At 38.2% G+C, this 24559-nt stretch overlaps 2 protein-coding genes across 4 annotated transcripts; one reads left to right on the top strand and one right to left on the bottom strand.

The window, feature by feature from the left end:
- Window positions 1-199: 199 nt before the first annotated feature.
- LOC103707236 (putative E3 ubiquitin-protein ligase LIN-1) lies at window positions 200-13877 on the top strand. Of its 3 annotated transcripts, none has more exons than XR_604115.4 (17): window positions 200-1102; window positions 1826-1898; window positions 2814-3080; window positions 3729-3808; window positions 4111-5289; window positions 6672-6813; window positions 7452-7697; window positions 7856-8153; window positions 8645-8766; window positions 10518-10637; window positions 11048-11179; window positions 11273-11395; window positions 12697-12807; window positions 12935-13073; window positions 13153-13278; window positions 13380-13496; window positions 13588-13877. XR_604115.4 is itself a non-coding variant. In XM_008791639.4 (17 exons), the coding sequence occupies exons 1-17, from the start codon at window positions 408-410 to the stop codon at window positions 13603-13605; spliced, it is 3996 nt and encodes a 1331-aa protein (XP_008789861.4). In that variant the 5' UTR covers window positions 213-407; the 3' UTR covers window positions 13606-13877. The 3 variants fall into 3 exon arrangements, 2 of the variants coding, with proteins under 2 accessions (XP_008789861.4, XP_038988683.1); XM_008791639.4 differs by having other exon boundaries at window positions 213-1102; window positions 12935-13081; XM_039132755.1 differs by lacking the exon at window positions 200-1102 and adding an exon at window positions 2618-2713 and having other exon boundaries at window positions 1835-1898; window positions 12935-13081.
- A 1652-nt stretch (window positions 13878-15529) lies between these two features.
- On the bottom strand, window positions 15530-22265 carry LOC103707235 (peter Pan-like protein). The gene is made up of 7 exons (XM_008791637.4): window positions 22124-22265; window positions 21838-22023; window positions 21521-21751; window positions 21283-21375; window positions 20995-21182; window positions 19995-20188; window positions 15530-15970 (listed from the first exon to the last, which is right to left on the bottom strand). The coding sequence occupies exons 1-7, from the start codon at window positions 22139-22141 to the stop codon at window positions 15912-15914; spliced, it is 969 nt and encodes a 322-aa protein (XP_008789859.1). The 5' UTR covers window positions 22142-22265; the 3' UTR covers window positions 15530-15911.
- Window positions 22266-24559: the final 2294 nt, after the last annotated feature.

The following is a 24559-nucleotide window of genomic DNA, read 5'->3' as shown; positions in this document are numbered from 1 at the left end:
AGGAAAACTAAAATTAAGAAATAATTAAGAGAGGTGAGAGCTGAAGAGCAGATAATCACAGGATTAGAAGAAAAAAATAAATCACAGGGGCATCTGCGTCCTACCATCCTAATCTTCTGCGGAAGGGAAGTAAACAAAAAAAAAAGAAAAAAAGAAAAAAAGAAACAAATATGACAAGTCATCTCTTTCCTTTTTGGAGGGAAGATGGAAGCCAAAGAACCGTCACGTTATCGTCAAGTTGCCTTCGCCGGGCCGCATCAGTTTTTGGATTTTGTCTGCAGGCAGTCACGAGCGAATGTTCCATCCCACGTTCCATTCCCTTCTTCCAATACAAACAACACCTCTCTCTCTCTCTCTTTCTCGTATCTCTCTCCCAAGTTCTTCCCCTCTCCCAATTCTCCTACTCCATGGCTCCTGCCTCCAATTCTTCACTCTCTTCCACCTCCAATTCGCATCCTGACGATAGACTGGACTTCGCTTCCATCTGGTCCCTCGTGTCCTTGGTTAATCGCCACATTCATCGGTTCCTCTCGGACCCTGCCGCTAGGAAGTCTCTCAAGCTCAAATGCAGCTCAAACCTTACCATGTCCAACCATGATCGCTTCGAATTCTCCGAGCACTCGGTCCTTTCGAACCTCTACTGGGGAATCGAGAACATCGAGCTTGCAATCCGATCCAACTGCCAACAAGAACGTAATTCTCGGCTCGCGAATTCCGAGAAGATGCTCCAGGTACCGGCGCTGATGGAGGAGGATGGGAGCGTGGCCGGGATCGAGAACCGATGCATCGTCTGCTGCTCCTACTTCCACCTCTCCCTGGTTCGGAAGCTCCGGGGCGACGAGTGGCAGATGACCATGCACTTCCTCCAGTCAGTGCTGGTCTTCCCTCGGCTGGTCAGAACGGAGCTCGCGCCGGGGCTGTGGCGAGCTCTTTTTGGCTCTCTGCTGACAATTGGAGACACCGAGGAAGCCATCGATGAGGCGGCGAAGCAGCAGGGGAGGAGGTACAAGGACTGGTTGATGTACTATCGGGTCGTTTCCTATGGGGAGACTCCTCCATGGATTAAGGCCGAAAACTGTAGCAGGGAACTGCAGAATCTGCAGTGAGTAATCCAACTTACTACTATAACATTTCCATAACCTGAAAAAGCTGTAGTCTGCTTTTCAGTATGAGCTTGGGCTTGAATGAAAGATAAAACTCTCACAAATGTCCTTCTAATGGTTATGGATTTACAATGGAAACTCTATAGTTCTATCGACGTAACATGCGCCATGGCTGCAAAAAGATGACAGCAACAGCCACCATGGGCATGATCATACCCACCTGTCCGCTTAAAGTTTGTTGAGGAAAAGGTTGTTGGAAAGATAACTTATTCCAATGCTGCCAAATTGTTAAAGCCACCACTCAGCAGCTGCATTGAAATTACCATGGCAGCAAACCCCACAACTTAAGATACTCCTACAATACCGACACCAAGCAGGCACATGTATTGTATGTACCTTATGAGTAAATTCTGCAGTCGATTCATCATATAACTATAGTTACATGGTTTGCCTGGCGTTGGTGCTTTGTAGTGCAGAAGATGCTAGATTCAATGCTTCTTGTAAGCACCTCGAAAAAATTTACAATCATGAACTGAAGACCGAAAGCATGAAATCCAACATTCACAATGTATAATTTTCTAAAATTCTGCTTTTTTATTTGCTTCAGATAACTACATCTTGCAAGCAGAACAGTTAGGAACTGAAAATGGTGGAATGAGATTATTTTGGAGAAGCTTACCACTCGTGCAGGTTCTTATCCTCGATCATTGTTGTTGAAACAGGTACAGAAGTTTTGCGAGCACCCGATGTCTGAACTCCCTGGGACAAGTGCCTACCTGGCCAAATTTTCAGGTGGTAAGTTCTAAATAATGTAGTATTCAGATCACATTAAAATTAACAAATAGATTGCTAACTTCTGAACAATGATTTAAAGTTATCATAGTGACAAGGAGTTCTATTTTGTGTTTCTTTTTTCTTTTATGAGCAAATGGGAAGGGATACCCAGCCCAAATTTTATTAAGGGAAGAAGGTAATACAAGAATGATAAGAAAAATTCGCCATCCATGTTCCTTACTTGCCTTCAGGAATATCAATCTTATGATCCTAGATATTACCTGACATGCCTATTTTGATCATGAAGTCAGAAGTTTATGTTATAGTTATCACTACATACTAACAGAAGAAGATCCCCTCCAGAAGTTCTTCATTCACTATTTTCTGGTACGAAATGACCAGAGGAAGCATTCAGTGCTAGTTTCCAAAAGAGAATTGTTCAGAATGGGAAATGTCTTCCTCATGGAGGAGGCAAGACTAACCTTAAACTGGGTATATGACAGTCTGACAGTGACAAGACCAGATACTTCACTCTCCCCCAACTGAAAAGTCATACTATACTGTTAAAATTCCTTTGGCAGTATAAAAGAGGCTGCTATATACCCTGTTTAAGGTTCTATAACCTCCTCTACAGAGGTGGCTACACTAACTTATCCTTCATTTTCACTGTTCTAGATACAACTATTAGTTGGAGAAGTTGGTTGGTTGCATGTCTGCATAACAAATGATTTCACATGCAGGTTGTGCCAGAAAATAATTTTATTTGACATGTCCAGTTCATGGAAAGGAGCGAAGAAGACTATATTCTCTTCCTTTTTCTTCAATTTAGCAACCATGTAAAAATAACCAGCTAAAAATTTGTTTAACTGTGCAGTTGATGCCTGCAAAATTGCTAAGACAATCTTATCGGCACTTCTTTTTATGTTTGCTGTGCAGGCTCAGATGGTGTGTCCGCATAGTACTAAAGAAAATAAAGAAATAGAGAAAATTAAAGCCTCTACTGCCAATTCAGAGGAATATGAAGGTTTTACTAAACCCAAAAACGAGAACTCCATTCTGACAAATTTGGATGAGGATTTTCACGAAGAAATCGATGAGAGCTTTGACATCAGATGCCTCCAAGATATGCTGGAAGAGTCCCAGTCAGATTCACCAGTTTCCTTTTATTCCCACGTTGAATCTGCAGCAGCAAGTGATTCAGAGGTAACACGCACAGACATCCACATACACATTCATGGACATTGTAATGCAATTTGCATAATTTTATCTTTGAACTCTGTGGTTTACTCTATTAAAAGATAATAAGATAACTTGATGCGCAAACCTAGACTGCCTGGCTAATAAGGTAGCTTTGTCAGTCTCCTGGGTTGCTTGATCTTAAACCATATGGCTGATAAGATAAAATTTGTCCTGCCAACTGGCCTTCTAGCATTCAAAGCAGCCATTCCTTTGTGGAAAGTGCCTCGTTGAGGACCAATGAACCAATTCAGAATTGGCAGGTTGAGACGTGGTCATGTAAGGTTCTCAAATTTTTTGATGGATAATACAATTCGATCCATATAACCAAACTCAAAACTACGTGTGACAACGCCTGCCATTCAATGTCTATTTCTCAACAAGAATATGGTTAATTCAGCAAGTAGAGTCAATGAAACAGTGTATTATAAAAGATTGGATTCTAAGATCCAATGATAAACCTACATTGACTAAAATTACAATAAGAAAACCAAGCTTACTATATCATCATACCTTCAATAAAGGGACTTATCCTAAAAATAACAGAAATTGGAAAAAAACTAGTATAATTGCTGGACCTGTCATTTGCTAATGATCACTATTCCCATGAATCAGATGAGAATGCAGGGTAAAGAGATTCCAGAAAAGATCCTGACAATGTATGCCGATCATTCAGCATCTAATTCTGGTGAGAGGTATGTCCATAACATATTATATGGCATCTGTCATCAGCTATTACTGTAACCCAAGCTTCGCCATCTCGGTGCTGGACCCTACCATCCTATGATAGTATCAGTAGGTGGTAATATACGAGACGGTGAGGCACACTAAGTGTCAGTACTATACGAGGCTGCATACTGGTTCGGTACCAGTATGGTACACTTAGTATGGTATGGTACCGACCGGTATGACGAACCTTGCTGTAACCAGTTTCTTATTAAAAAATTATTATGTAATTTGTATTGTGTTCTTACATTCAGCCAGCTGATCATTACAGGAACTACCTGCCCAATTGCTCACCTCCTGAGTGCCTAGAGACACCTCCTCCTGATTGTCCAAGCTATTCAATGCATGTGGAAGTCTGCGAAGCAATTGCAGGTTGTCTGTTATCTAGCAGATCACATAGTTCGCCCAACAATTTAAGATTTTCAATCTTGGATCTGAGAGATGTGGAGACGTATCCCTTTTCCAACTGTTCTGTAGAAGATGGGACACCTACAGGAAGATCACCAACACATGATTTAAGATGCTTTAGCAATTTCTCATCTAAATTTAGAAAGAAACATAGCATATCTGAATTTGTTCCTCGAGGAAGTTTTGCAAGGAGAAAAATAAACTTTTCAAACAGTGAGAAAGACTGGAGTGATGAGAGCTCAAATTATGGAAAAGATAATCACTCTGAACTGTTGGGAAGATCTGAAAAACCAGTTTCAATTCTATGTTTCTCAGAAGGTCAAGGAAAATGTGAAGATGCTGATGTGGAAGTTGCAACTATATGGGAATTGCTCAACACTAAGAAAGAGGTTAGATATAGCTCAGTAAAGCAAGAAATCCTTGACCAATTACTGCACATTATTTCAACTTCTGAAAAGGAAAAACCCATTAGGGCATCAGTATCTATGCTGTTACTTCTAATTTCAGAAGGCAAAGCAGTTATAGAAGACATTAAGAAAAAGGATTTACATCTGAATATATTGGCCAGTGCATTGAAGAGAAATGTGCAAGAGGCTGCTATTCTTATCTATTTGCTAAATCCATCACCTACGGAGATAAAAGGTCTAGAGATTCTACCAGCACTAGTGGAGGTTGCTTGCAACTCCAATGGCCAGAAGAAGGGGTCTTTGTCACTTCCTTTAACACCAACATCAGCATCAATATCCTTGATTGAAGTATTAGTAACTGCATTTGACTATGTAACAAATAACATGCACTTGGCAGCTATTAGCTCTCCTCAGATTCTCTCAAAGCTTGTAAATGTTGCAATGAACAAGAATTTAGAAGAAGGTGTAGCTTTGGCAGCGATTCTTGTTAGGTGCATGCGTCTGAATGGTAACTGCAAAAAGTTTTTATCACAAGTTACTCCTGTGGATCCATTTCTCTATCTTCTGAGAAGTAATGAGAGGCGTGCAAAGTTTGCTGCACTTGAATATTTTCATGAGATTCTTCGCATGCCACGGTATTTTTATATGCTTTGAATTGCTTATTTAAATAGCTAATCTCATTTCATATGTGTCTCCATGATCTTGTATTTCATAGATGGGATATGTTATCTCTATGATTTGGGCTTGGATTTGGACTATTTCACCTCCAGTTCAACTTCTTAAGGCTTGTGTATTTTTCGGTATACCAAATCATCAACCATAAGCAGAAATTGCTGTCTCAGATAACTTACAGAATAACAGCACTAAACATGGCAACACAGTTACAACATTGTAATTTTTGTACATCAAATATTTAATGCAAGCTAACAGCATAGATATAACTTGGCAAACCTTCACATATAAAGGTAGATATGCAAATAGGATGATCTTGGGCTATGGATGTCCAAAACTTTCGGTGGCCAGCCCCATAACCTGCAAATTGTGTGAAATTCGGTCCATCAGTTGGCCCATTTGCATCACTTTATAAATATGTTAACTAACTGCTAGACCTCAAAAGCTTAAGCTGTTAGGGAGGGAGCTCAACAATGTACATTAGGCCTTAACATCCCCCTTCCCTCTCATTTGTGGCCTGGACCACGTAAATGAAGGCACAAATGAGTCGAGAATGACTCAAGATAGAACAAATCAAGAATGACTTGACTGAGAATGAGTCAAGAGAAGAAAAGATTCGAGATAACGGTATGCGTGGCCCGGACCACGTAAACAAAGGCATGAATGAGTCAAGAATGACTCAAGATAGGAACAAATGAAGAATGACTCAAACGAGAATGAGTCAAGAGAAGAAAAGATTCAAGATAACAAACAATTGTATAATAAAAAAATTAATTTGGCCTGAATGTGGATTTGAACCCATGGCTTTGGGCTCTAACACTGTGCTAGCTTGTCACTAGACCCCAAAAGCTTAAACTATTAGAAAGAAAGAAGTCAACAATATATGTCAGGACTTAATGGATGAATCATAAATCCAAAACCATCCAATGTTTACATGAAAGAAAAGCAGGCATGGAAGCCAAAAATATTTTTAAAAAAATTTGACACTTCCACATAAATTGTAATTGTTTCCCTGCCTGTCTCAATGACAACAAAAATTAATAACTACATACAGAAACTTAAATGTTCCAAATTCCAATGCAAGACATAAACAAGTTGTGCGGCTATTAGATTCACTAGCAATATGCAGCTGGCTTTAGACCATTATGGTTTCTTTCTCTTTTATCTGGAGACTGGTTTTTTTTTCCTCATATATCTTTGACAAATAATGAGCTGTAGGACTTAAACCCAGTAAAAATTATCCATTTGGGTTTAAAATACAAAAATGAAACAGCATACTCTTATCTATAGTTAATTGACATTGACTTTAACAAAGCTTCTGAGTTCTAGTATCCTGATGTTCCAGGTCATCAGCCATTCATTTGCTCCATCAGATACGACAGCAAGGGAGTATCAGCATTATGCACATGTTAATGACCTGTATCCAACAAACTGAACCTGAACATCGACTTTTGGCAGCAAATCTTCTGCTTCAATTGGACATGCTGGTATAGTTTATTCAGTGGTATAATTCAAAGCATTCAGTTAAATGCTTCAAGATATATATATGTTGTCTACATGCAATTTCTATGAACGCATTATAGGTTATGGTCTTTGTGAAAATGGAAGAATGTCACATGTGTATAAAGTCCAGCATCAGTTTCCTAGAAATTTAATCGTCATGGTTACTTGAGACTTCTTCGCAATAGATACTAAACGTATTGGCCTTCTGCATATCAAATTCTAGAAATATTTTTCACATCGCAGATATTCATCCATTTAGATTAGAATGAAGTATTTTGAAATTTTTTTATCTATAAACTCATCAGACAGTTCTCAGCCATGATAAAGTCTATTATGATCATGGACTTGTGATTCTTACAATCATTTTCATGTTGTCTCGGATAGTGAACCAGTGGGAAATGCCACTTCCATCGTTTATAACCAACTTTTCTATATATATGATTTCTCATCAATTTAATATTCTGACCACATAATACAACTATATCAATTTCTTTTGTAAATGAAAGCACTGTAATTGTCTACGTGATTCGAGAGAGAGAGAGAGAGAGAGAGTTTCTTAGAAATAGGGGGAAAATTAATGTCAGAAGCAGGAATTAATATCATTGAGACAAATCTTTGACAGGAACATGCCAGTGGTAAGAGTGTATTCAAAGAAGAGGCAATGGAAGTCCTATTAGAATCAGTTGCATCTGAAGAAGATTGCAGCACACAGACACTAGCTGCATTTATTCTTTCAAACCTTGGAGGGACTTATTCCTGGACAGGGGAACCATATACAGCTGCATGGCTAGTAAAAAGGGCAGGGTTGACGTCAGTACATCATAGGCATATGATCAGAAAAGTTGACTGGTTTGATCCCTGTCTACAGGTACTAGTCAAGACAGCTTTTACCATCCTATTTGGAACCAGAACGAGCCATCATATTGTCCAAGTAGCATCAACATAGATAACGTGTTGCTTCAATTAGGTGATGCACTAAAATGAACATATTCCCATTTTCTGACATAGTATATGATATTCATGCAGGATAGTGAATCAAATGCATGGAGTGCCAAGACTGCAGGAGGTGTCATCAGAATTGGGCGTTCTGTCTTTAATGCTTTGGCAAGGGGAATTCAAAGCAGGATAAAGAGTGTTTCACGCGACTGTCTTATATGCATCACATGGCTTGGAAGTGAAAAGGCAGTTATGGGTCCTAGCAGCATCAGATATTATGCCTGTGAGATTTTGTTAAATGAAATAGCACGCTTCCTCCATCCAGGGTCAGAGCTTGATGAGCGAATTCTAGCATGTCTTTCTGTGTATGATTACACATCCGGTAAAGGTATGACAATGTCTTACAGTTTTAGACTCATACACAGAGTAGCAGCAAAGTCTCATTAACTCAGTTGTTCTGAGGAAAAGCTTCTGATTCTGAAAAATCGTTCTAATAAAACAAATAGTGCAGGATTATTATTGTGATATTTGCATATTTTCTTAAAGTTAAAAGCAAGCAGCGGGAACCTCCGATTTAGGATGTAGTTTTCAAACGTTCTTCCTCTTAGGTCACTTTACTAGTGTTAGATATAAGGATCTATAAGAGTTAATCCCTCAACCAAAAGAAAAAAAAAAAACTATTACTACTATGGTTTTGTATAGTCCAGTATACATTTAATAGGAATAATAAGATCAACTTAATACACTAAAATACCTTTGAAACGTTATGCATCTAAATTTGATTCCTTTGAAATTTTTACATGCCACGTTGGTGGTTTCAAATGGTCATGCTTTTGTTTAGATGAAGCATATTTTTTCTGGATTTTTCTCTACATGCAGGAAAGCAGAAATTAATGAACTTCTCAGAAGGTCTGCGAGAATCGCTTAGACGTCTCTCAGGTTACACATGGATGGCTGAGGAATTACAAAAAGTTGCCGATTATTTTCTTCCTACCAAACCAGTGAGTTCGGTTGCCATTTTCACTTTTTTGCCGAGTGTTACATATATGTGACGAGATTATGTTTCTAATGTTGGTGAAGCAAACTTAATATACAGACACTGCAAGATGACAGTTATACAGTAGTAAGGTCGCAGGTGATGTGTTGTAACGGTCTGATAACTACATTTGAAACAGTGACCTCACCACTATAAGTTTTAACTTCATATATGTGCAAGAAAGTTAGGTGAAACAAATTGATTCAAATTCCTCTCTTGCTGCTAACAAACATTAAGGATGTATTAGGTCTTTTAAGCGAGTGAAGCAAAACCGTTAACCGTTTCCAAGAGGTTCTGATCCTTCCATATGGACCCCATATCTATCTTCTTGAAACAGGTTATACTTCTCAGCTTTCATGTAGATATGGAGGACTAAAAGTATTTTCAAAGACAACTAAAAAATTTTTTCATATGGGCTTCTATGGGTGCCAATTCCCAGCAAACTTTGTAGGTTTGAAGTAGGGACTAAGCTTGTGACTATTATCATAAGTAAGTACTTTGTTTAGGAAAGCCAAATAAATGCCTTAACACATAATACCTTTGCTAAAGAATAAAGGTTGTTTAAATTAATGAAGGTAATTATAACAGCTTACCTTGATGATCTAATAGTCGGCATAATACTTGCAACCCCAACAGAACCACGAGATTGTAAAAGAAGTTAGAGTGTTTATACTATCACAAGCTAAGTGCATAGGTCAAGTGATGATAACATAGTGAGATCTGAAGATACCTCTATCTTACAATTAAATTGTAATTTGATATGCAAAAATAATTACCTCAAATTATGAGCAGTAGACACAGAACTATGGCCAGTTGCCAGTTAATACAAGTAGGAAAAAAGTAACACGAAAAAATACTTCCTGAAATTGATAGTTTGGTTACAATTAATCAATGGTGTTGGAGCAAGGATAGCCAACTCTCAGAACAATTCAGTTTTCATGAGTTAGCTGATCCAGCAGAAAGATTTTAGCTTATTCAAGAACAGACAACCCAGATTACCTTGTTCTACATCCAATAAAGAGGTCAAAGAACTTCTGATTTGATTCACCATTTTTACAATGTCAAGTTTTATTAGAACTTGAAAGCATTACAGTACTTGTGCATTGAAACTACAGATTTCAAATTACTTTTACTAATATCAGTTTCAAGCCTTCAACTATCCAATGGATGCCAATAACAATAGTCAGAATACAAAGAATTTGCGTCCCTCTTGATAAAGACAATATTATCCACAAATTATAAATGTAGATAAACCTTGGAAAACTCTTATTGTAAAAGTAATTCATAATCGACTTCTTAACTTGTGAAAGGATAACTGTACACTAGCAGGAGTGCAGGACACTAGCAGGGAAGTACCTAGCAGTGTGACAACATAGTAACAAAAAGGGTGATGATGGAACTCTTAGCTGATATTTGTGCGAAGATCTTATATATAAGTATGATTATCATGTTTCATAGTTATTGTAAAAATATTAGCAGCATACCCTTATTACTGTCCTCTGAAGCACAGATTAATCTGCCAATTAGCATGAAATTCTTAAAACATATATTTTTAGGTTGAAAATGTTTTGACGTGTACCACGAAACCAATAGTCTTGTTTCACATTATAAGGAACTACAATTGTACTAGCAATTTTTTTTTATTAATCTGTAATAAGAATTTATGACATTGACTCAGTAATGCACATCAACCATCTAATAATATGGCAATTGCAGCATGTGTCATGTGTACATTCACAAATTCTGGAAGTAGGTCATCTTGGAAGTGGAGCCGCAACTGCTCTTATTTTCTACAAAGGACAGCTTTGTGCTGGATACTCAGATGGCTCGATCAAGGTAAGAATTTATTTGAGACAGAATGTTATGTAGCCACCATTTTTGACAAGTTCAGAGTTACTTTGCGCGATCACATATTCCCAAATACCACAAGGATGGAAGAAGAATTGTGTCGTATGTAGCATTAGACAAGATGAAAGATTTGACCAGAAGCGGACATATAATCTTATTAATATTAAAATGCCGCCTCATAAAACAATGAAAAAAGAAATTCAAAGTCTTTATTTCAAAATGATGACAAATTGTATCAAGCACGATACCAGCTAGACATTTTTTACATCAACAACATTTGCTACTTTTTCAAAATAATAAACAAGAAATTTCATTTGTCATTACATTCAACAAAAGTAATTCAACTTCTAATGCCCATCAAAATATGAAGCTCTAACATATTTGATGAATCAAATCAGGTATGGGGCATCAAGCGACAAAGAGCAATGCTCGTATTGGAGGTCAAGGAGCACAAAAGGCCTGTAACCTGCTTTACACTTTTTGAACCAGGGGATAGCCTCTTAAGTGGATCCTCTGATAAAACTGTCAGGGTAACTGATCCCATCAAACAGAAAGCCTAAAGATCGTTTGTTGTTGAAAAAAGAAAAAGGACTAGTAACAAAAAGCTCTTTTTCATTTTGCAGGTTTGGAAAATGGTACAAAGGAAATTAGAATGTGTTGAAGTTATAGAGATGAAGGATCCCGTTCAAAAAGTAGACAGTTATGGTGACAAAATTCTTATAGTTACGCAGAGCTGTGGTCTCAAGGTAAGAGTAAGCCTATTCTAAGTGCTATTTAAGTATAAACTTGGAACTACAGGGTTCAAATAGTGCAATCATGATTGAAGCTTCAGGGTAAGCTAATGGTAACATCCACATGAATAGAAGTTTTGTCTGTGTATTTTGCAAATCACACCCAAACATTTTATCGAAATTACGTATAAACTTTTCCTTAGCACTAATTATAAATCAATCCTGAAAATATCAATCTTTTTCTCAAAAAAGCACCTTGAGTTAGGTTGACTCTAACAGATTAAGAGAGTCATTTTCTTAAGTGTTTGTGCAACCATTAAACTAGGAGACAAAATTATTTCGTCTTACCAAAGGTTCCTTTTATTTCTTTTCTCCTTTCTTTCTCATGTTACCTTTCTATAGTGCTATAGTTCTTCAAAGCCTTCCAAATCCTCATGAACTCCCCGAGATTGAGGTTCCACCCCTTCTTCTCGCTCTTGGTCTAAAGCAAGTTCAAACTTGGGCATAGCTAAAGGTCTTGGAGGCATACATAACCTGAAGGACATCATCAATTAGATGCTTCTTGCTAATTAACCATCCAAATTGAGGACATTATTGAGGCCTTGCCACCAATCCCCGCCTAGTCAAGAACCCCTTCGGTAACCTTCCTATCCTCCCTGAACCTGCTAAGGTAGTGATAATCGAGAGATATAGCGATCTTGAGGGCGAAGACTGAGAGTTTTGCAGCCTACTGGTCCATCCACTTCCTGGTCCCCTTATCTTGATTTTGTTGGGGATCTTATCCACAAGCTCACCCTCCCTGTGCTCATTAGGATAGAGCTTGAACATATCAGCTGTGATCTCGATGAGGAAGTTCTTGAGCTTGCGGTTAGAGTGACAACTGATGTTGCAAAAGACATCTTGGCAAAGATCTTATCACCATACTCGATGTCATTGTGGACTATTTTGACAAAGTTGCCAGTGTTGCCCACACCGACCAAGGTGAGATAGGGGCCATCCTTGAATGAAGTTGGACTATTTCTAGGGATAGAATATTCATTTGCCATGCCTGGTTAACTTAACCAGGGACCATGGTTAGTTGGGATCGACGGAGGGCTAATAGAAGGGCATAATCGTAATTTAAATAGACATTTTCTGGATCAATTCGTAAATAGTGATAAGGTAAGATGATATATAATTTCAACAAAAGGTTGGGCGTCCTCTTTAAATATCTCTTTGTTTTTTTCACCCTTGAATGATTGGTCTTTAAAAATGTGTTTCACTTTATCAGGATTGAGAAATGCAAATTGACATCATGTTAGAGCAATGTTTTATAGGTGTGCCATGCATCAAGGTGCATCCAGACTACATGCAAGAATAAGCATGTTAAATGCCTAACAGTGGTCCAGGGCAAAATCTACCTTGGGTGCACAGATTCAAGTATACAGGTTAGTTTGATGTTTGGACTTCATATGAAATCATATATGGCATATAAGAATTGTTTTCATTATTTTTATCCAAGCCTTGTTTTCATCAAAAGGGGCCAACTGAAACTGTAAATGAAATTTTCTTCAGGAGGTAGATATAATGGAAGACAATAAGACAGAGATCAGACCACCTACAAAAAGCTGGAGAATGCAAAACAAACCAATAAACTCTATTCTGATATATAAAGGGTGGATTTACTGTGCAGGCGCTGTTGTTGAAGGATCTGGTATGAAGGTATGTATTATATAACATATGAACAGTATAGGATGGATGCAATTAACTTATTTAATCTGAGAAAAACTCAGGAATGGAGAAAGCACTGCCGACCTCAAGCTTCCATAGCAATGGAAAGGGGAACAAATGTGCTAGCAATGTCAGTGGTGGAAGACTTCATATACTTGAACTGCAGCTCATCCCCAAGTATAATTCAGGTGATTGTCAAGTTTATTTATTGAAAATGAAATCTTAATATGAATCTTGCCATATAGTTGCTGCTTGGATGGGAATCATTAGACGAGGTTATTTGCAACAGATCTGGTTGAGAGGAATGCAGAAGAAAGTAGGTAGATTATCAGCAGGTAGCAAGATAACAAGCCTCCTAACAGCAAATGATATTATTTTTTGTGGTAGTGAAACTGGACTGATAAAGGTATGTTGAGCAAGCCACATAGCATTGTCAAATGAAACTTCCATAGCGTATCTTGCTAATATTCTTACATTGGTTTTCACATGAATGGCAGGGCTGGATTCCTCTATAAAAGACACTCGAACAATGTATATGGAAGCTAAAGGTTATAAAAGTTTCATAACTAGGCAGAGAGAATGTAAAAAGGTTAGGATTAATTCTGGTCACAAAACCAAAATAACGTACTTCACGACCAGCAATTATAATGAGTGTAAGTAGAAACAAAGTCACAAGGTTGTATCATGAAATAAAATGTTTTGTTGTTGATGAATAATGAGCATGTACATTTATTAATCTTTGATTATATGAGTATCATCGTTGCATCTTGAAACATGCAGTTATTTATATGTGTCTCAAGGATGTGTGTTGAAAAAGAACTCTTTGTTGTTGACAACTAGACAAGTTAAACTTACTATCATGCCTCTGCTTGTTGAGCAAGAAAAAACTTTTCGTTTCATCAGCATCAGAATAATGATATATCATGATTGTTGCTATGATGATATTAACCTTGGCATGCTCCCCTTCGTTATACTGAAGCCTAACAAATATCGACACCCTACTAATTTTGATTGGAATGGTTGATGCTTCTTACTAGGGGATTTTTTTCGAGTTACGTTTCCCTTCAATGCAGTGACGGAATAGTGTAAACTGAGAAAAGCTCATTATTCAGTTAAACAATTACAGTATGTCAAGCAAAGGAAAACAAGAAGGAAAAAAGAATTAAAAAGAAGTCTCTGGTTTTCTTCCAAATAGGTGGCCAAGCAATGCGAGTTAAATTTTGTTACCGATAAGAATTGATATAGTTGTTAGCAAAAAAAGGGTGAATAAGACTGATATATTGGAAAAGAATTTAGAGATAAGAATGATACACTCTAAAAAGTAGGGAACAGGAAAGGGAGAGAAGGACCTTGGAGCAGTCGGTCTCTGCCAGGATGAAAGATGGTGCTTGGATCATACATTCCATTCCGATTTTTCCCTCTCCACCGGACTGGAAAGTTAAAGAAGAAAGGAGAGGACTTCAAGCTGTCAGATTTTTTTTTTAAGGGCTAATAACAATTTCGAAGTTCATACGGTCACTCAGCCGCTAAGTAACCTGCGTGGAGAGTAAAGTCATTGCAGAGTCAAGCTGATTTTTTTTATTTTTTTATTTTTTGTAAAAGAATCAAGATGAGTGAAGAAAGAAAAAACTCTCTTATAATATATAGCATAAACTCTCTTATAATATAGCATTACTAATTAAAATATTTTTCAAAAAATTATTAATATTATAACCATTTAGATTCCAAATTTTTGGAGAGCTACCATCAAAAGCCTACACCTCCAGTTGGGCAGATCAAGAGGAATGACAATTAAGATAATTTCCATTTCATCTTACAAAATATCTATTACATTACAAAGTCAATTAAAAGTGATTATTAATTTACAAAATCAATTGTCTGCTCTAGAAGTCTTTATAGGAACAACTTTTGATCTCTTAGCAACACTACCCAACTCCAAGGAACATGATGTATAATTGCCCACAGAGATACCTCATAAATATTTGTTTCATAATATGTATCCGGCCAATTGTTTTCTCATTGGGGCCGAAAATAAAAAAGCAACAATATGTTGGCCTTGTGATCAGCTAGTCAACCAGATATGGCCATCACCAGTCAGGAAATTTTGTTTGGCAGGCCATTTCGGCTGCCTGAAATCAAAGGGAACAGTTATTCTCAAAGAAATTAAAGCAACAATGTACATTTGTACTCCCTTTGGTTATCCCTCCCCTTGGCTCTACTGTATCAAATTCCATAATGACGTGCCCTTCATGGACGGATGAACAGAGTCAAGTGATAGAACAAGAAGATATCATGGACGCGTCAGAACTTGCCGTAGAACAAGACTGAAGGCCGAGCAGCAAGACATCCACCTACACATGCCCGTTCGACAGAATGGAGCCCCCCCTATCATCAAAAGGTTGTAAGAAGCATTTTATCATGCAGAAAATATGCCAGCACTTAACAAGCTTCCCATGGTATCATGCATTAAAATATCAATCGGCAACCAAAACTTGTGAACAATAAAACAGTTAGCTACAGTGTTTCCAAGCCTCTCTTCCATCAGCATGAGAAAAAGCTCTCCTTTAGCACCTAAAAGTGAATAAAATGACCAAAACAACCCATAAGGGTTTTCTTTTTTTACAGCATATGTTTTTTTTTGCCCAGTATTTCTTTCCACCAAGAAAAAGTAATGAAGCAGACACTTGAACATCTTTATGTTGGCATATCTCAAATGGATGGTAGCTGGCTCATCGTGCAGTTGTGTTACATTTTGGATAGTGAGTTATTCAGGCACTCTTCATAGTTTTCATTGATCTGCAAAGACAGTCCGCCAAAGAAGCTATGCTTCTTGTTGTGCTTCTTCATCCGCTTCTTGATTTGCTTCAGCAGCTTCTTTCCCTTTAAAAAAATAAAGTGGGGAAAACTAATTAAAAATGAGCAAATAAGAAAAGCTGAAGTGGCAAATCAGGTGAGCACAGTTAAAGCTGCAGAGTACAATTACGCATAAAAAATGAGCTAAGAAATTTATTTTAGAAGCAGAATAAAACATCACAATTTAAAGCGCATAACAGGACCTTATTTTTCAAAAAATATTGCATCTACTTGCATGCTGCATAAATAGCCAAAGTGCAAAGAGAGTGAAATAATCTGCTTTCTGCAATGAACTCGTCATTGCACTCAAAAGCATGTAAACTTTTGTTATCCATGAAAAAAAAAAATGATAACGCAAGGTGAAATTAAACTGGACACGTTTCGTAGCTTTTTATGGGAGATTGAAGCTCCGGAGCAGATCAGGTGTCCAATTTACATAGCTTATGTTTTAGCAGGGAAGCATCTCAATGCACTTTTATCAAATTTGTTAGCACATTCAGCATTACTGAGCATCCAGCCTCAAGGATTTCATCGTGAAATGTTGGCAAGGATAAATTTCTTAATGCAACCTTTGAAAATAATGACTAAATTATAATTCTTCAGTGGTAAATGGCAAACTTAGTTGTTCAGATTGATCACACAAAAAAGATTTAACATATATTCCACTTTTTCTCTTTTCAAAAATCCCACAAGAGAGACAAGTGACACTGATACCCATATACAGAGCAGACCTCATTCCGGTCAGTCTTTCAATGCTTCACCATTACTCATGTAGAAACAAATTTGTGTTAATTGCACTGCTCAACCCTCCTTTTTTGCTCCATAAAGTGGTTGGAGAAAGATATGTCTCTTCACAGTCGGTCATATAACATCCCTCAAGGTGCAGTAAATGTCATTCCCGGATATTTCATGTCCTTTACTTCAATTATCAAGATTTTTATATAAGTCGCACTTTGAGAAAAAGAAAATTCACCTTGTGGACTGAGAGAGGCTCCTCGAGGCTGGGGAGGTTTGAACATCCTGGGATTGGTGAGTTTTCATCGCTAAGTTTGATAGTACATTATAATGGAAAATGTGTTAATATGGTCCAGAACATAATACATTAATAGACTTCTGTGGAAGGAACCTAACACTTGCAAAACCTCTTGCATGTGCACTGCTGGTTTGACACCATTCCCACATTAATGGAATGTTGTGCTGGAGTATTGATGATGCAAGGAGCATATCATCGCAAGGTGATTCCTACAGACAACATACCATGCCCTTGTAACTGCTTCACGACCTAACTGCACTAAAATCAAAGCCCTTAGTAACAGGCTTGTCACCTGCAAGTTTAACCTACGCTGGTTCTTTAATGAGACAACTAATTATTATGACAAAGATACGCCTGTCTGAGACCCAGGTAAACTTGCTCCTATGCAGGGATACAACTTCCAACTTCTGACAGTCCTAACCACAAGGAGTGGTGACAAAAATATCAATGGAAGACCTTCTAAATAGCCTAAGATCAAATTATCACTATCAAGATGAACTCTTGACAGGATAAATATCAAAGATATCCCAAGAAGTCTTGGTTCTTGCACTGGCACCTACTGCCCAATCTGCAACACACACAAAGAAACCACAGTGCCTGCAAATCTTTTTGCATGGCAAATCATCTAATTCGTTGTAGGCTCTGTGATAACTTGGGGTTCCAGAAATGGATGACTACCATGCAAGGGAAATAAAAGGATGACTCAAGGAACCAACTCTGGGAAACTAACCTAAGAGGCTCCACAAAAAGGCCCCAGCAGCAATGCCTGCCCTCAAGCTACGGAAGCAGAGGATAGACCTCTTTTTAACAGAGTAATTTTCTAATCTGCCCACAAAACATCATGCAAGTTAAGTGGAACCCATTCTTCAAGATCAGCTGTCACAAGGCATTAGACCAACTTTCAGCAGGTACTGCCCTTTTAATTTGTGACAACCATAACAACGCGATAGATGTTAACGACTTCATATAATCAGAAGTCCAAAAATCAAAATAAAATGATGAAAAGCAGAAATAGAATTTCCGTACTAGCAGTTGACGAACTAGTAAATATCATATGCTAAAAGGCAATAAAGACCTTATTGTTCAATCAGACCAACCATTTCTTATTGTATTCAAATAGGGAGCCTTGTGATTTTGAATTATAAAAATGTATACAGGGAAGCCAAGAGTTTTGAGAATTCCTCAATCTGAAGACCCATGACAAGCATGTGTTTAGTCCCACATCAGTTGTGTGCTGGAAAGATCTTGGATACTTATATAGAACGAAGGAATCCAAGATATAATTTCTTAGATAGCCTTTTTAGATGAGGTCCTATGTTGTTATAAATGGTAATAGAACGGACACAGCTCACGACCCATGTGGACTAGGGGAGACTACAACACGAGTCCCTTTGGATAAAATATGGGCCGATTTGTGGTATTTATGTTTGGATCTGAATTTGATTAAATTTGAACATCTAGATTGGCAAGAATGCTAAAGCCTAAATGACAGGAGTACATGAAAACTTGTGTAGGCATGTCTTTAATCCCACATTGGTTGTGCACTAGGAAGATGTACAAGGCCAAGGAACCCAAAATATCACTTCTTAAGCAGCATTATCTATAAAAAAAATCAGCTACTATACAAGTGCAAGGATGTTTATGATTGGATTTGGATTGGATTAGATTTGGATTTGATTAGAATTGGATTTGATTAGATTTGGACCCTTGGCAAGAATACCAGGGCTTAAACAAGTGAGTGTGTAAACACCCATGCAGACATGTTTTTAATCCCATATCAATTGTACACTAGGGAGATCTTGGATGCTTGTACAACATCAAGGAACCCAAAACATCACTTCTTAAGCAGCATTATCTATAGAAAATTGGCTGCCATACAAATTGCCCCATCGATTCTTTATATTGTTAATACTAGCATTTAGGCACAACCAACTTGATCCATATCAATTGTACACTAGGACGATACTAGTACAACATCAAGGAACCGAAAACATCACTTCTTAAGCAGCATTATCTATAGAAAATTGGCTGCCATACAAATTGCCCTATGGATTCTTTATATTGTTAATACTAGCATTTAGGCACAACCAACTTGATAAAGAAGAAGATTGTACCCAAGCATGTTATAGCAATAGTTCTAGTTTAGGGACTGTCATGGAATCTAGGACTTCTTCTTCTTCTTCCTCTTCCTCTTCTTCCTCTTCTTCTTCCTCTTCATCCACCATTGCTTCCATTGCTCTTGCTCTTCTTCCTCCTCTTCTTCCTCCATTCTCTTCTTTGTCTTTTTCTTCTTCTTTCGCTGTTGCCGATCCATCAGAAATAGTGGAGGGGCCGATCCATCAGAAGCAGGCTTCTTCCACAGTTGCTGCCATTGCTCTTCCTCTCTCTCATTCTCTTCTTCCTCATCCTTCTTCTTCCCTCAGAAACAGGGGAAAGGACGCTGTTCTTCTTCTTCCATCCCCTGCTGCTGGTCCATCAGAAAACCCACCACCTCATTCTTCCTTTATTTGTATATGTGTTCATAAATTGACTTCCTCTTCCTCTTTTTTCCATCCCCTGCTGCCGACCTATGTGAAACAGGGGGAGAGACACTTCTTCTTCCATCCCCTATTGCTGGTCGATCAGAATCTCACCCCCTAATGCTTCTTTTATCTTTATTTGTATTTATAAATTGATAATTCATCGTTAAATGTGTTTAGAATCGTGTATTCATTATTATTTATATGTATGTTGATATTTTTGCACCTCGCTTCATCAAGGCATGCGCCTTACTTTGCATCTTGCACCTAGGCCCCAAGAAACCTTAGAGCCTTAGTGCACCTTGAACCATTGACAGCTTTGATAAGCATGTAACAAATGAAAAGCATCTAAACACTGAATTAGGAAGGGATGGATCCTGATTGGCCAAAACAATTTAGAAATGCATTATAATTTCATAATGTTGGGCAAATAATAATCAAAATGCATTACCTTTCGTAATTTCATATATCAATTAAGATTGAGAGTAGCCTAGCTTACCAAATTCAGTAAATATGACACCTCCAGAGCATAATCCTTCTTCAATTTTAACTAAACGAATTGTCATCCTCGGTCCAATCTCCTGAAGTTTGATAGCACTTTTAGTGGATGCACGGTTTACCCTACCAAGATCGCTTGCCAGACTTACTGTTGCTGTGTCTTCATCTACTTCGCTTTCTGATGCATAACCAGCCCTTCAGAGGTGATGGGAACATACACACATTTGATTCGATCAGCACATAGATAGATGTAGAATATCTTTAGCAATAGTCAAGAACAACATTTTGGAGAACAAGTAATAGGGGAAAACCAACTGAAACAAGCTTCGAAGAAAAAGATATCAGCATCGACTTGGAGTTCTTGTAAATTAAGATAAAAAAAACCAAGGATCTTTTCAGAAACTTCAATACATATCTAAATCAATTCCATAACAAACTTTAGCCTTCATGGCACACGAGGAAAATAAAGATCTTTTCTTTCAGCACATTCAGCTAAAAAAAGACTTCCTGGGGCATGAGGCTTGCGCCACTGCAAGGTCTGGGAAGGTAAGATGTGCATAGCCTAACCCTTGCATACAGAAAGGGTGTTTCCATATTTCAAACCCATGACACCTAGTCACAACGGAGAAACATTACCGTTGAGCCAAGGCTTGCCCTCTTTTTCAGCACATTCATTTTTCTTTGCTATGTTTTTAATGATTTCTTAGGGAATAAGGGTTGAATCAACATGACAATCCTGCTTACAGTTTTATCGTGTTAATATGGTTATAAACAACTATAGCACACACAATAATAAATAAGCACAATTACAAGGCATCAAAAGGGCATTTTGGCTTGAGAAGTTTGATGCATCTTTACTATTACATTAGAAAGAAGATAACTTAAAACCTTGCTCTGCTAATAAATGACTTACCACATATTTATTTCCCGTCCTTCCTTGTTCAAAATATTGATGTTCTTAGAAGTCATACAGGAAAAAAAAAGATGAACCAGATTCTTACTTGGTCACAAAGTCGCTAACATCCTGAAGACCCCTCAAATCTGGTACTTGATGGCTCTGCACAAACTTTCTTATCCTACGAGAGACACCAACTGGTTGTAACCTAATGGAATAGTGCCGAAAATCAATAAGCTTTGTCTCACTGTTGTAATTCAACAGCACGATCCTCTGACATGCTGAGAGGTTCACCTGCAATGCACAAAACGATGACCAATGCCTCCAAAGACCTCAAGATTTGGTCCCCAAAAAGAACGATTAAAGAAACGCCCAATATGGTAACATCACTCACAGTATTTATATCAATAGCAGGAAATATATTCTGAAACATAATTGTGGCGAGCTTTAAATGTTGACCTCCACCCCCGAAGCCAGAAAGCACAATCTGTCAGAAATGGAATCAGTATCAAGACAAAAATCACAAAATGTCAGATATCTAAACAAGTTTTGTGAAGTACCGACAAACCTAACAAGTCAAATAAGCTAAAGAATAACCAATTACTATTGTCGAACAGTTGACAGGAAATTACCAGAGGTGAGTTCTTGAAGAGTTCTTGGGGGCATCTCGGACGAGCCTGGGACCGAGCAACATCGTTCGCGAGCGCATACCCATGGATTTCGAATATAAGCGTCGGTCCTCGAGGCGTCCTCGCGACGCGCAAATGGGGAACGCTTCTTGGATTCGATAGCATCAGGAAATGAGTGACGCCCATCGGTCCAGCAACGTTCAAGAAGTCCTTGAGGTTATTTCTTTTCTTCTCCTGCCAAATTTATTAAACAAAGTAGGCTACAACTCAATGGCGGGGAAATCTCAAGGAGAAAAAAGAAGAAGGAGAGAGGAGGATACCCTTAATTTGAGGGCGGTGTAGGGGAGCATGACCTTTCGGAGGTCCAATTCCAGCTGTTTGAGAGGGCCCGGAAGCTTGCCCCTGGAGAAGACGAAGCTCTTGGGGATCTTGTCGCCGGTGACCTGATCCACGTTCGGCTGCTTCTTCGCCGCTGGTGGCTTGGCGACCACCTTCTTATTCCTCTTCTGCGATTCAATATTTTTAGCAATGGGGGAGGGATAACAAGAAGAAGAAAAGATTCAAGAGAGAGAGGGAAGGGAGAGGAGAGATTGGTCGAAGTCCTACATTCTTGAAGCGAGCCATATTCTATAGAAAATTTCGATTCCTTTCTCTTTTGACCTCGGAGAACAGCCCGGAGATGCTCTGGGGGCGATGGGAAGGAGCTGAGAGACGACGGGCGAGGGTTTCGGTGCCTAGGGTTTTAAGAAGGAGATGGCAGATTTCCATCCGGCCCCGCCAGCCCGAACCCACACGATAAACCGGGGGTTCGGTTCCGAGTCGAGAAAACCAAAGCCGTCCCGGTCCAAGCGCGTGTTGGGCTGGGCTCCGGCTTTGAGATCCGTTCCAAAAAGAGGGAGAGAGCAGGAGGGGTCGGGATTGGTATAACGCCAGCTGTGCGGGGTTTCCCTACAGCTTGGGAAAACAGTAGAATTTTTCTTTTGAGAAGCATGGAAAATAATAGATTTCAATAGCTAGAAAAGCATTTAAATGAGATTTCTTTTGTTAAAATTAATATTTTTGGTAAATTGAATGTGGGCTAGAGTTTTGGCACGATTTTTTTTTTAAAAAAAGTAGGAAATTTCCTCCAATTTGGACAAGTGGAAAAACCACATATCCAAATTAAAGGGAATTTCCTACTTTTATATATAATTTTAATGAAATAGTTAAAAAAATCAGTCACTTTTTTTAATGAGATTCAAAATTGCATAAATGGTATAACTCTATCAGATAAATCATACATGAAAAACTACCGTGGCTAGATATAGAGGATTAGAAAAGAAATATAATCTTTGACGTCTTCATGCACCACCAAGGACTTCACTAGCAGTCCAAAAGTTAGTATGTTTGGATGATTAATGTTTCATAAAGGCAAAATATTAGAGCACTACATATGGACTGAAGGGATCATTCCTAATTCAATTCATTTCTTCATGTCTGCCAAACAAGTATTGGGTTTTTCTACCAAAAAAAAAAAAAAAGGTTTAGAGGTCGATACATGTTTTCCATTTATTACAATTAAAGTGAGCTCTAGAGTTTAATTCCTTTGTTTGAACTATAATCAATTTACATATTGCAAAGGGGTCTTCCATGACTTTGCAGGATTTCACATAAATCCTTTGTTTTCTCTAATGAGATGTTACCAAACGCCTTTCCTGAGCAGCAAAATTTTTTATTTAAAACTACAAAAAAGGACAAGAAAAATCCATCCAATGTTTCACCAGCTAAGAAGGAATCCAATGCGATCCATTTCACCACATCAAAAATCCCCGGTCAAGTTAAAATCCCTTTTTCACTCTGGTTGATTATTTTCATCTTGAGTCTGTGCTTCATACTATTTATGCAAGGTGAAAAATAGTATCAACAAGCTAAGTACCGAACAAACTACTGGAACATGTTGTCGAGGAAATGACAAGAACATGTGGAATAAATGGAAGAGAACCCTATGCTCTTGCCTATAAGTTAAATATGTGTGTCAAATTCTTAGAAATTACTTTCAACAGTAACCTTCGCCTAATATTCAAGCTCTGACTTTTAATTAGTAGCAAATCTAGGCCCTTTGTCTGCCCATAATTCAACTGAGTTACGAGATCACTGATGCCTCTATGTTTTATCGTCGGTGCATCAAGAGTAGGCACCACAACACATATTATGCATATATGATATTGCATGCCTTTATGCGCGGACAAAAGTTTCGAGCATGAAGTTAGGAATCTCTGGAGTGCATGTTTTGCATCGTAGAAAGCTATGTAGCCCTAGTGACCACTATATTATCCATCTTAAGGATGGACAACTCTTCTTTATTTCGAGAATATGAGCGGTCCAAGTTCATTATGACAATACATCAATAGCCCCCGATGGTGTAAAATATGGACCGCAGAGGATTCTTGATCATAAAAACAAGAAGGAAAAACTGCACACTGGCATGAGTCTGCTCATAAACCCAGGTGCCACTTGCCATGGTAAATTCCAAAACCCAGTGCACCGGAGTCGTAATCAGCGAGCCAACACATGGTACTTTAACTAGTAACAGACTGTAAAACAAATATGTTGCAAATGCTTGCAGATGCAAGGCCTTGCTGGAAAAACGGTCAAAAACCGGACACGTATCGGAGGGAAGCCGCACTCGCATTATCTTTCATGTTTTGAAAATTTTTGGAGGGCCAAAAGGTACTTTTTAGACCTTCAAAAATACTTTTAGATGAAAAAAGATGTTTGGTAAAAATTTCAAAAAGCTGTTTTGGCTTTTTCAGAAAGCTAAAAACAGCTTTTTTGGAAGAAGCTCTGGAGCTTTCCAAAAACACGATTTTCCGCTTTGCCGGAAAACTATTTTTTTACCAAAATATTCCTATTTAAAAGTTCTTTTTTCCTTCAAAAGCCCTCCATCCCACCGCCACTTCCTCTCTCACCTTTCCCCCTCTATCTCCTTCTTTTTCTCAACGCCGCCAGCCGTTTCTTTTTTTTTTTTTGGTGAACTCATGGCTGCCCACGGCGGCGGCCCCC

Source organism: Phoenix dactylifera, chromosome 13, assembly GCF_009389715.1.
Source record: "Phoenix dactylifera cultivar Barhee BC4 chromosome 13, palm_55x_up_171113_PBpolish2nd_filt_p, whole genome shotgun sequence".
Taxonomy (NCBI): Eukaryota; Viridiplantae; Streptophyta; class Magnoliopsida; order Arecales; family Arecaceae; genus Phoenix; species Phoenix dactylifera.
The sequence above is the reverse complement of the archived record's forward strand: the minus strand, read 5'-3'. Positions and strand labels throughout refer to the sequence as shown.

Coding starts and splice junctions, on each gene's coding strand:
- LOC103707235 (XM_008791637.4), bottom strand. Junction 21,752..21,837: donor ACACCGCCCTCAAATTAAGG/GTATCCTCCTCT, acceptor TAAATTTGGCAG/GAGAAGAAAAGAAATAACCT. Junction 15,971..19,994: donor TGTCATATTTACTGAATTTG/GTAAGCTAGGCT, acceptor ATTTTTTTAAAG/GGAAAGAAGCTGCTGAAGCA.
- LOC103707236 (XM_008791639.4), top strand. CDS start 408: ATGGCTCCTGCCTCCAATTCTTCACTCTCTTCCACCTCCAATTCGCAT. Junction 1,103..1,825: donor AGGGAACTGCAGAATCTGCA/GTGAGTAATCCA, acceptor TTGTTGAAACAG/GTACAGAAGTTTTGCGAGCA. Junction 3,809..4,110: donor GCATCTAATTCTGGTGAGAG/GTATGTCCATAA, acceptor TGATCATTACAG/GAACTACCTGCCCAATTGCT.